Here is an 11,914-nt window from a genome sequence, read left to right on the forward strand (position 1 = left end):
TATTTTAACACTGTGTAATTTCTCATCTATTTATATGCTCATCGAAGTCAACATCACGGCCGTTTGTGTGCGTTTGCGACTTTGTTACGAACTCGTTGTGGTAAAACTTGCATTTATTTTTATACTGCTATGTTCATGGGAGTGAAGGACTGTGCTGTGGATCTCTAACTGTATCAAGTGATTTCTTTAAATTTTCCTAGATATTTCTTATATTGTTGTTTCCGCTATGAGAAAAGGAGTAGCAGTCACCGTTACAAAGTGACTACATCTCTTTCTTTTATGTTCATTTCAATAAAATAAGGAAAGGACGTCTAACGCTATCATCTTGGCAATATCACGATCGAAGAGATTGTGGGAACAATGGGAAGTGGTAGAGGACAAAGAAGCATCGGTGACTAATGAAGAAACGGTACACTCATCGATTGAAGAAATATATGCGAGAGTCATGCCGCCTGGGATAAGTTGCGTGCACCAGATAAAGTTCCATATGGGTAAAGACGTTCGATTATCCCTAACTCTAATAAGGGTTTGAGGAAGAGTGGTGTTCTTGGCGAATAAGACATCAACGATCGGGGACAAGATGTCATCGCCCTCGGCAATAGGAGAAAAAGACCGCAAATTCACATATATAATGGCTTGAGGAGGTAGACGAACGTAATCCACTGAGAACAAGCGCGGTTGGTCGTGAAGTAGGAGAGTCATGGTAGCACGGTAGGTCCAGCTGAAGCAAGCCGGGTCCACAGTCAGTAAGAGCAGGATAGGCGTCGACTTTTGGCGGCCTCAGAGCGCTTGCACTCTTGGATGATGGCATCGATGGTGTCGCAGTCTTTGCAAGTTACCAGATTGAGGGCATCATCTGCTATGCCCTTTAACACGTGGCCATCTTTCTCAGACTCCGTCACGCCGTCGTCGGCTTTGCGGCAAATAGCGAGCTCGTCTTGTATACAAGTCAGGTATGACACTGTCACTGTCGGCCTACGAGATACCAGTTCCTTCTTTGCTGCTGTCTTTCTACCTGCAGACTTGCCTAACAGGGAACACATCTTTTCCTTGCAAGCATCCCAGCTCCAAATTTTGTCTTCGCTATTCTAAAACCACACCTTCGTTGTTCCTTTGAGGTAAAATATTATGTTTACCAACATATTATAGTCGATTCCGACGTTGTCATTCCCGCAGAATGTGCCTGGGTCTTTTACCTGGGCCATGACGACCGTTGTCGTTGTAGTCGCATCGGTGGGCACGACCCCTCTTCCGCCATCGTGGACAAAGCCAAGTGTCGACTGCTGCGGCGCTCCGTTGTACCATGTGGGTACCCCGCACCTACCACCAAAATGCCATGGTGATGAGAGTAGCCCAAAGGGAAAGGAAGCTATATTTACAAAATATATACAAAGAGAGACGGCTGCTGGCTTGATGGCAGAACAACAACACAAGCGCTTATCTGAACGTCGCCCTCACCGTCTTTCCGGCGTATTCTTCAATGCTCGGCAGGATGCGTGCTTCAGTGCGCGGGAATAGCGCATCAGAATATTTTACTGCATGCATCTTGTTCTTTCCTATCCCAAGTTTCCTGCTCACTGATTTATTGCTACACCCAGTTTATACAGTGTCCTCAATTTTTTGGACGTTACGTTTTGGAATATCACTTAATTTCTTGTTTATCAGATTTGACAATTCAACGAATTGCATCTGATCTCTTGAGTTGCTTAAATCCATTGTCCTTTCGAGGTCCTGTGCTATTTGCAATAGCTTACCTAATTGTGCCTTTGGTGCCTTACCTCTAACTTCTACTGCTGGTTTTGAAATCAGTTGAGATTACCTCTACGCTATCTTCATTTTCCTAGCAGAGCGTGAGTGTTCGCCAGTTGTTGATTCATGATTATGGGAAGTTACGACGAGCACATCACGGCACCTTCTTCTAGTCTCGTGCTCTGTCTGCGGTAACTTCCGAAAATTTTAAAGAAACAATTGTCCTGTTGTAATGCAGCACATATTTTTTGTGAGTGCCAGCCATAGTCAGTAATCAGACTCACACCTAGCCCAGTCAGTGCTCTTGGCGACACTACGTCTTTAGTTTATCCTGTTTTCCCTTGGCTAATATAGGTGTTTCTCTCTACAGGCTGAGATCAATCTTAGACATCACTCGCTTGTGTACTTGCATTTACGTTAGCTAAGAGTTCGACATTCTGCAGAAGAATAGGGGCTGAACTTCGTACGAAATTTAAGGCATTTCTTGTTTTCTCGCTCTCTTCATATATATATATATATATATATATATATGGAGACCCTGGGTCATGGCAGGGCTTGCAGCACCCCCCCCCCCACACACACACACAAGTCGAGAACTATTTGGTGCCGACTGCATAGCACTTACTGCTTGTAACTGTAGCACCCATGTACTTGTGTCCGTCGGCGGCAGAACAAATGTATGCACTAGATCTACATCTACAATACATTTGCTTAGAGCCAGAATGCTATGCTTTCTGAGGCCGAATTTTATTAGAACAAAAACTTTCTTGTTTCCCATCACCAACATCATCACATCAAATGCGGAAAGTGAATGAGTTTCTGAAATTGTGCTAAAATAATTACTTATAGTGTGAAAAAAAAAAGACTCCATTGCACTCATTTTTGTAGAAACTGTGTGCCTTAACATACTTGAGCAAGCTAACTTACTGTATGGCACATTCTTCGAGTGCGTCCTACCACAAAACCAACGTATTTTTTCTCCTCGGCCACGAAGTGTGCACGAACATGCAGAAGCCACGTATTGGGTGTGTGATCACTTAGATATTCAAACGTTCACTCCCCACGGGGCGTGATCAAATCAATGTATTTTCTTTTTATAGAATATATCTTCTTCTTAGTTGCAGGCAAAGGTTCAGTTTCTGACATAAAATATTTCTTGCCTTCACCAGCTACGGGACGATCACAAAAATGTTGGCTTTCAAAACAGTAATTTATACGACTCAAATGCCATTCTGTATTTAACTTTTCCTTTAGGTACAGAATTGAAGCCGTACAAGCAACATTTTAAGACTTCCTAGCTTGCAGACAGCGTCAGTCCATAGAGTTTTGGGATTATTACGACGACGTGCGTGTTTTTTTTCAATGGTCATTTCACCGCACGAAGAAGCCTGGCTGCTCCTTAAGTGAATCATGGGGATTTCTCAATGATGTGCACGTCTCGCTGAGAGTCAGCACCTGCGCACAACGGGAGCACCTTTGATTGAATTCTTTGAAAGCTTCGCTCATGTCTGGTTATTCATCCCGTCGGATTCACACCCAAGAACGCTTCAGCGTGAGAGATGTCGTCCGGGTACAAATGGATCTCGGGCAAGCGGGCTGCCACCTTTGGCTGTCGCATCTTTCAAATTCAGGTCTTGTTCTCCAAGCACATGATCTCTATTTCGTGAAGCTACATCGTGGCAATGTCATGGCATTCCTTACATAGTGATTTCCCTCTTTGAGCAGTATCTCGCATCTGCCATTTCATTTTTATTACTTGAACGCTTACGACGCAAAGAACGATGCTCGGTCACCCTTTCGCGCTCACTGCTGCCTTAATGCTTCCTGTCCGTAAGCTGTAGCGTAGCCTACCATTAAAGCACGTCGCAATATTTTTTTATTTATCATTTCTTGGAGATTTCTCACTAGTGTCCTTGCCGAATGTTATGCTTCATAACATTTTGGCCAATGTGAACCATCTCAGCGTACTCGGGTTTTATTCCTTTAAAAACACGGGCGGAATAACAAAATCATTCCAAACATGTTTTGCTTTTTCCCCTTACGCTGCATTTTTTGTGTAGTTTCCCATCAGAAGACGCGGTCCAGGAAAAACTTTTCGTATAAAAGAACGCGCGAAAAGAGCTTATTTAGCAGTCGGCTCAACACCAGCTCTAAAGTCACCATGGTGAGAAAGCCTGTTCTCTGGATTTGTGAATAGCCGAGCGCAGCTTGCGAAAATCGTCTAAGTATACTACTGCTGCTCAATAGTTTTTCACGCCAAAGTGCATAACAGAAATTTACACACGAAAATCCCGCAGTCAATTCGTTGGTTCAATAGCTAGCATGTCTTATAACAAAAATTTAAGCATTTTCCTAGTTGAGCCGGAACGCTGTTTTAGATTTTCGTGCACGTTAAACATAAGGATATTGGTTGAAAAGCGCGTTAAAGCCTTAAGTCGTTCCAGGCAGAGATTGCCCATCTCTACCCTGCTTTCTGGAATTATTCAAAATATCCGAAACACCAACCTTAATGTTTATGACCACAATGTTGTTGTCGATTGGGCTAGAGCTTTAGAAGATACCCTATTCCAAAATCATATGTGCCTTGTACTTTTATTTCGCTTTTTTTTATATCAGAGTATAGAGTACGCATCAAACCTATACTAGAGAACGTTATGCAGGGATAAGTAATTCTCACAAAAATATGCCCATGAATTTCCAGATCCGTGCCTGCGTCCTCTTGGCTCTTGCCACCAGCGCTTTCGCTGGCTACGCCGGTTATGGCCTCGGTTATGGCCATGGCTACGGTCTTGGCTATGGCTACGGTGGTCTCGGATACGGCTATGGTCTCGGCTACGCCGGCTACGCTCCAGCTGTGCACACTGTCGCTCACGCTGCCCCAGCCGTCGCCACCATCGCCCATGCTCCAGTCGCCACTTACGCTGCTGCTCGAGTTGTTGCCGCTGCTCCATCCGTGACGAGGGTCGCTACCACCTACCGCGCACCAGTCGCCACTTACGCCGCTGCTCCAGCTGTTGCCACCTATGCTGCTGCTCCATATGCCGCCTACCACGCCGCCCCAGCTGTTGCCACTTATGCCGCTGCTCCAGCTGTGACCAAGGTTGCTACCACCTACCAGGCCCCGGCTGTTGCCACTGTGGCTCACGCTCCAGTCGCCAGCTACGCTGTGGCCGCCCCAGCCGTGGCCACCTACGCTGCCGCCCCTTCTGTTGCCACCACGACCGTCCATCACGCCCCAGCTGCCTACCACGCTGCTCCAGTCTACAACTACGGTGTCGGAACCCTTGGTTACGGCGCTGGCCACTACGGCTACGGTCACGGTCTGCTCGGCTACGGCTTGAACTACGGCTATGGTCTTGGCTCTCCCTACCACTATGGTGCCCTTCTCCGCAAGAAGAAGTGTAAGTACATAGTTTAGTTATTGTTTCTAAGCATATTCGTTTTAATGTTGTCCGTTCTCCTTTACTTCATTGCACCAGAAGGGAGAGCGTTGGTTATTTACACTGGACTTCTATTGTTGGCTCCTATTTTGTGCGTAAACCTGAATATTCATCGTAGACAATAATGGCACCTGGTGAGAATAAAATAAGAGAAAAGACCGGTAAACCGTGGAACTTCAAAATTTATGTGCTTTATGTCACAGCGATTCATAACTTGATTTTCTTTTCTTTTTGCTCTTTGTAGAGACCATCCAGCTGCAACTTATCTGAAGAACAAGAAGAGTTGTTATAGTCATCAACTTCACTCGTGCACCTCCTGCCATAATATATGCAATAAAAAATAAAGTTCGTCCGCACCATAAGCAAAATCTCACTTGCAATTTCGTTACCTTTCGCTTCCCGACATAAGCGGAAGAACAAGTATGCTTGCAAGGCGCACTTTTGCACATGACCTCTGGCTGGGAATGCTGAGCGTGAAGTTCTTTGGCATATTTTTTTGGCAGCACAACTACCTGGCACCACCATAGCATTTAAGTATTTTTTTTTACTTTGCGCCCCAACTGTTTGAGGCAGCATGCTGCTGCTGCTATGTCGAAGTACTTCCGCCATCGCGGTTAGGAACTGGCAAATAAAAAATTTCTATTTTTTCCTTTCATTCACAAGCCGCTGATCTTGTATCCGACTGCTTTCGACGGTGCCGTGTTATCAAGCGTCAACTACTGTAGATTCGTTCCTGTAATCATCGACCATGACCTTTTCTTCGTCTAAACATGTGACGATGTGTAAGGAAAAATTCTCCGTTTCGTTCGTCTTCTTAAATAGGTGTAAAGACTGAAATGGATTCGTCTGAGCGATCTCTGCTTCACATGTGTCCAGCGCTGTTTGTTAATTTATTTATTTCGTTATTTCACAATAGCCCTAAAGGCCCTCTAGTGTGGGTATTACATAGGGTAAAGTTTACATCGGTGAAGCAACGAACAGTGCTTAAATGTAAATACAATACAAAAGCAAAACTGGGTTAAAATTATTTACAGCGCATCAACGTATCACCACTGAAGAAGCGAAAAATAAAAAAAATAAAAATAGTTATCGGCACAGCAACTTCGAATGATTCGCACAAACTATGACAACGTCACTGAATCTTTGGTTATCACATGTGATATAGCTCACCAGTACTTAAGGAGGTGGGACCTTTCTGCCTACGCAACCTAGAAAGTCACCAAGCCGAAGCGTTTTGGCTATGCCTAATTGTACCACACGGCACGTAATATAAGCAAAGAATCGCGGAAGAAGCCGTCTATCCTATTGAAGCATACCGTTTCCTTGAACCTCCTAGTATATGCGTGCAATTGGTTCCCGGCACTCTGTGACATGCGCTCAGACTGCGTTTGCTCATGGGCTATCGCTCGCTAGAACAATTATTTCCTGCTTGTCTTGCCCCAGCTAAGGTTTCAGACACACCAGCATGTTTGTTCTCACCTGCCTCAGTGCCTTAGTGGCTATGGTGTGGTTCTGGCAAGCGCCAGGCCGCGAGATCGAATCCGGGCCGCCGTGGCCGCACTGAGGTGAAGGTGAAATACGCAGACGCCCATGTCCCGCGCATTGAGGCCACGTTTAAGATACCCTGGGCGCCCAACTTTATCCGAATTGCCCCACCACGGCGTGCCTCATAATCAAATCGCCGTTTTGGCACCTAAAACCCTAACATAAAAATTAAATTCATTCGTTGTTCTCAAGACCATTACTGCAACTCTACTATTTGCCTCAGCGAGAAATAAAAATACACTAATGTGGTATGCGGCCACTAGCGCTATCAAACCTCTCTGAAGCCTATGCTTCTACTGTGCATGTTTACACGGATTGCGGGACGTGCTATGTTGCTTACACGCTGCATCTGCTGTCCGAGCTTGGTAGATTCGTGGAAATTAAAAACTCGACCGCGAGACAAAGTCAATAGATTAGGTGGCTACCACCATAAAGAAATGAGAATGGCACAGCCAATACTGGCTGTGCCATTCTGATTGCTTGCCAAATGATGGCCTAAGGTTAACAGCATGTTCCCAGTCTTGGCTGTGCCATTCTGATTGCTTGCCCAATGATGGCCCAAGGTTAACAGCGTGGTTGAAATATTGGCTGTGCCATTCTGATTGCTTGCCCAATGATCGCCTAAGGTTAGTAGCGTGCTTCCAAGATTGGCTGTGCCATTCTTATTGTTTGCCCAATGATGGCCTATGATAAACAGCGTGAACCGAATATTAGCTGTACCACTGTGATAGAGATCCAAGGCTGGCCCAGTTTGCACATGCAACAAAGAATATTAGCACGGCCATTCAAAAAGGCGGAAAATATTGGACCGGCATTCGCGTGGAGAGAGAAAGACAGGGAGGTTAACCAGAGTTAAAGCCTCCGGTTTGCTACCCTGCACTAGCGGAAGGGAAAGGGGAAGTAAAGACGGGAAGAAAAGCGTGACAAAAATAAAGCACGAGACAAAATATGAAAACGGAGGCGAATGGGGTCTTTATAGTCTTTCTAACAGGCGACTGTCACATAGAAAGGTCAGCAAAGCCTTGACCGACTTTCGCTGCGACGGCCAGTTCATGTCGGCATTCCAAACCGGACTGTTCTGAAAGTGGCCTGTCGTCAAGGCGTGCCAACGCGGTCGCTAGTGACAGCCGGTGCGCGCTGTATTGAGGACAGTGGCAAAGTACGTGTTCCATAGTTTTCTCGCCACCGCAGTGACTGCAAGCCGCGCTGCCGTCCATTCCGACTCGGAAGGCAAAAGATCTTCTGTAGGCGACACCAAGCCGCAGTCAGTAAAGTACTGATGTTTTGAGTCGAGAGAGTTCAGATGGGGGTCGAATTAGAAGGGATAGGTCCAGTCGGTGTAGACGTGTATGCTTCAAGCTTGGTGTGTTCCATAAGGTTTTGATGGCTTCATTTGCAAACACACGAATTTTCATTGCAGCGTCTGTTCTTGAGAATGGAATGGAGTCTTGCGAGCCATCCTCATGTGCAGATTGTGCTGCTGCGTCGGCATGTTCATTGTCCATTATGCCACAGTGGCTTGGAATCCACTTTAACGTGATGTCGTGTCCTTGCTCGGCGAGGTGGTAAAACAGCAGTGTGATTTCTAGAACTAGTTGTTCGTGGGGTCCTCGGCGCAAGGCAGAAACCAAACTATGAAGAGCAGCCTTGGAATCAGTGAACACGCTCCATTTCTTGGGTAGTTCTTCAGAAATTACACGAAGTGCTCAACGAATAGCCGCAAGCTCCGCGCCAGTCGACGTGGCCTGGTGAGATAGTCGGATTTTTATGGTGGAAGGTTTTGCAGGAAAGGTCACCGATCCTGCAGACCCATTCACCGTGGTTGAAGCGTCAGTATATAGATGATGATGCTCGTTGTACGTCTCGAAAAGCAAAAGCAGTGAAAGCTGCTTGAGTGCTGGAGACGAGAGTTGGGCTTTTGTTCGTATTCCTGTTACCATTAGTCGAACCTTTGCTTGAGCCAAGCACCATGGTGGAAACGGAGCTTTTGCTGGAGCCGTATAACCTTATGGAAGGTATATACGATAGGGCAGTACTGTTTCACCAAAGGAAGCACGTGGCCGATCCTCCCGCAGTGAGGCTAGATGATGGGCAGGGGCTCGATCAAGGTGTCTTATGTGTGCTCTGAGCGCTTCCATTACTATATGGGTCTTGGCTGGGAAATCGTGTGCAATGGCAATTGTTTCAGCCGTTGACGAGCACCGCGGCAATCCAATACAGACTATAAATGCCTGGGCCTGGACGGTTTCGAGTGTACGGACATTACTTCTGCAGGTGTTTGTCCCCACAGGCAAGCTGTATCGCAAGTACCCAAGATAGAGTGTCCTGTACGGTTGCATCAATGCATGTACTGAAGTACCCCAGACTTTACCTCCAAGAAACTTAAACACATTAGAGATATCCGTCAGACGCTTGTTTAGGTAGGCCATATGAAGACTCTAGCAGAGGTCGCGATCATTGATTGCGCCAAAGAATCGGTGCGTCCGGACCTAACGTATACTTTGACCGTCGATAGAGACATCGTATGATCTCATTGGCTTTCAGCTAAACGCGACCAATGCGCATTTTTCTGGCCAGATCTTGAGGCCTTGTTCGTTTAAGTACGCCGATGTTGACGTGGCAGCTTTTTGAAGCCTGGCGCGTACTTCCGGCCGTGTCACACCAGATGACCAGACGCAGATGTCGTCGGCATACATTGATATTTTAACTGTGTTCGGAAGTCGTTCCGCGAGACCAATGAGTACAAGGTTGAAAAGCATGGGACTCAAGACACCGCCTTGTGGAACTCCTAGGTGCGTATAATATTGCGAGGTTGGGCCAGCTTCAGTGTTAAGAAATAGAGACCGCCTATGTAAATAACTGCATCTCCAACGATATAATGGACCGCCTAGGCCCACCGATTCCAATGCTTCAATTATGGTGTAAGGAAGAACCTTGTCGTAGGCTCCCTTTGTATCTAAGAACATTGCTACATATAACCTCTTACACGTCTTTTGGTGTTGAACACAGGTTACCAGATCGGTAACGTTGTCGATAAAACATCGGTGACGTCGAAAACCAGCCATGGCGTCCGGGTAGATTTCGTAATGTTCAAGGTACAACTCAAGTCTGCCTAGGATCATGCGCTCCAGTACCTTCCTAACGCAACGTGCCATCGCAATTGGTCTTTGTGATGTAATCTCTAAGGGAGACTTGCCAGGCTTAAGAAGCGGTACCAGGTGGCTGATCTTCCAATCTTGAGGAAGTTTGACTTCCCGCCAGGACTTGTTATAAATATTAAGGAGCACACTTCGTGTCCGTTCAACAAGGTGACATTGCATACGGTAAGATATGCCATCTGGACCAGGCGACGACAACCGTTTACATAGGGCGAGCGCCGCGTCAATCTCTTGCGTCGTGAAAGGCAGATTCATGCGTGAATCTCGTGAATCTGGAATACAGTTCAATGTAAGCGAACCTGTGCGAGTTGGCTGGCCCGCAATCATAGCACAGAACTCTTCCGCCACATCAGTGCCTTGTCGGCACTGGAATAGTGCTAGGGCCTTAAACGGGAAACGCTGTTCCGGAACTGAACGTAGACCTCGCACAGTTCTCCATATCTGAGATAGCGGTTTGCGGTGATGTAGCGACGCACAAAATTTCGACCACCGCTGAGCCTCTAGTTTATCCATGCGGCGTTGTATCTTCTTTTGCATTCGCCGGGCTGTTCTTAGATTCTGAATTGACTTAGTGCGTCGATATCTTCTTTCAGCACGACGGCGAATCACCCGAAGCCGCTCCAATTCCAGGTCGAATTCAGTATACCTTGGAGAACACGTGAGTGTGCGCGTTTTCTTGATAGCTTGTTGAAGTCCACAAGAGAGGCCTTTGTGACAAGCGTCCTCAATGTGGGATTTAAAGACAGTCCAATCTATTCTTCGAATCGTGTTGTACGCATACGTGTTAGACATTCCCTTGATCTTGAGGTTAGTGGGGATGTGGTCACTTCCATGCGTTTCAGTGTCCAAAAACCACTTAACATGTGTGGTGAGGCCGTGGGAGACGAAAGTCAGATCGAGGCAGCTGCTCTACGTTATTCCCCGTAAAAATGTTGGACTCGCGTCATTCATCAGATAGAGACCATTGTTGGAAACAAATGAAGCTAGTCGTCGTCCCGTCGCTCTAACCTTTGAGCTGCCCCGAATGGTATGGTGTGCGTTGAAGTCGCCGGTGTTAATCTATGGACCAGGTTGTGTTTTTAAGATGTCGTCTAGTCCTTTGGTGTCAAATCGACTTGATGGAGACAGATACACGCCCAAGAGTGCAAAGGTGACTTTCCTTTTTTTAACAGTCATGCACACATACTGATTGTCTTCATGAGCTAGCACCGGTTGGACGACGTAAGTGAGTCCACGGAGAATAAATACTATGACCTTGCTACTTTTGATGTCGCTCGATCAGAATATTGTCTCGTAGCCGGATAGTCTTATTGGATGGGATAATCTTGGTTCACAGATGCCAATGATTGAAAATCGCTTAGTGAGAACCAATTGACGAAAATCCGCGTTGCGAGATCTTAGACCTCTCGCGTTCCACTGAAGGATCGACGCTTCTCTGACCTCCTTACGAAATGACTGGTGTTTGTCAGTCATGCCTTCACCCAAGGCTTGCTAGGACGGGGCTCAGCGCGTCGAGCACTTGCAGCCCCTCTTCTAGCAGATGGATTGTCAATGCTTGTAAGCATGGCCCTGATGACATTCATGATAGATCGCAGCACCGGAATCATTTGGCAGTCGACTGTTGAAGCCGCACCAACAGAAGTGGGCTTGAATGGGAGCATCAAGTGTGAAGGCTCTTTAGAAGACTGAGAGCTTGCAAGCGCCGGCCACTCTTCCACGGGGCAGCCTTTTCCGTATGAGGCCTCCTTGTGTTCTCGGGCATTCTATTTGAAGATGGCGGCGTTGGCGCAAGCGGTGCACGAACTGCACCCTGTCTTGAGCGTTTGCGCCGATGACGACGTCGACGCCGGATCTTTTCTGAGGCTTCTCTATGGGTTGAGTTATCCTTGACCATTTGCTTCAGAATCGAATTCTTTTTGATTCTTGGGCATTTTTAAGATGTTGCTTCATGGTTGCCTTCACAGTTGCCACACCTAAAGTTTGTTGCAGGGAAGGCATCTACCATGAGTGACTCCGCGCACC

General features: G+C 46.6%; 1 protein-coding gene across 1 annotated transcript; it reads left to right on the top strand.

The window, feature by feature from the left end:
* Window positions 1-3,308: 3,308 nt before the first annotated feature.
* On the top strand, window positions 3,309-11,581 carry LOC142574641 (uncharacterized). The gene is made up of 4 exons (XM_075683680.1): window positions 3,309-3,380; window positions 4,451-4,574; window positions 4,683-5,150; window positions 11,481-11,581. Exons 1-4 carry the CDS (start codon window positions 3,309-3,311, stop codon window positions 11,579-11,581), a joined length of 765 nt encoding a protein of 254 aa, XP_075539795.1.
* The last annotated feature ends 333 nt before the right edge of the window (window positions 11,582-11,914 follow it).

The sequence above is a fragment of the Dermacentor variabilis genome, chromosome 3 (genome assembly GCF_050947875.1).
Source record: "Dermacentor variabilis isolate Ectoservices chromosome 3, ASM5094787v1, whole genome shotgun sequence".
Lineage (NCBI taxonomy): Eukaryota > Metazoa > Arthropoda > Arachnida > Ixodida > Ixodidae > Dermacentor > Dermacentor variabilis.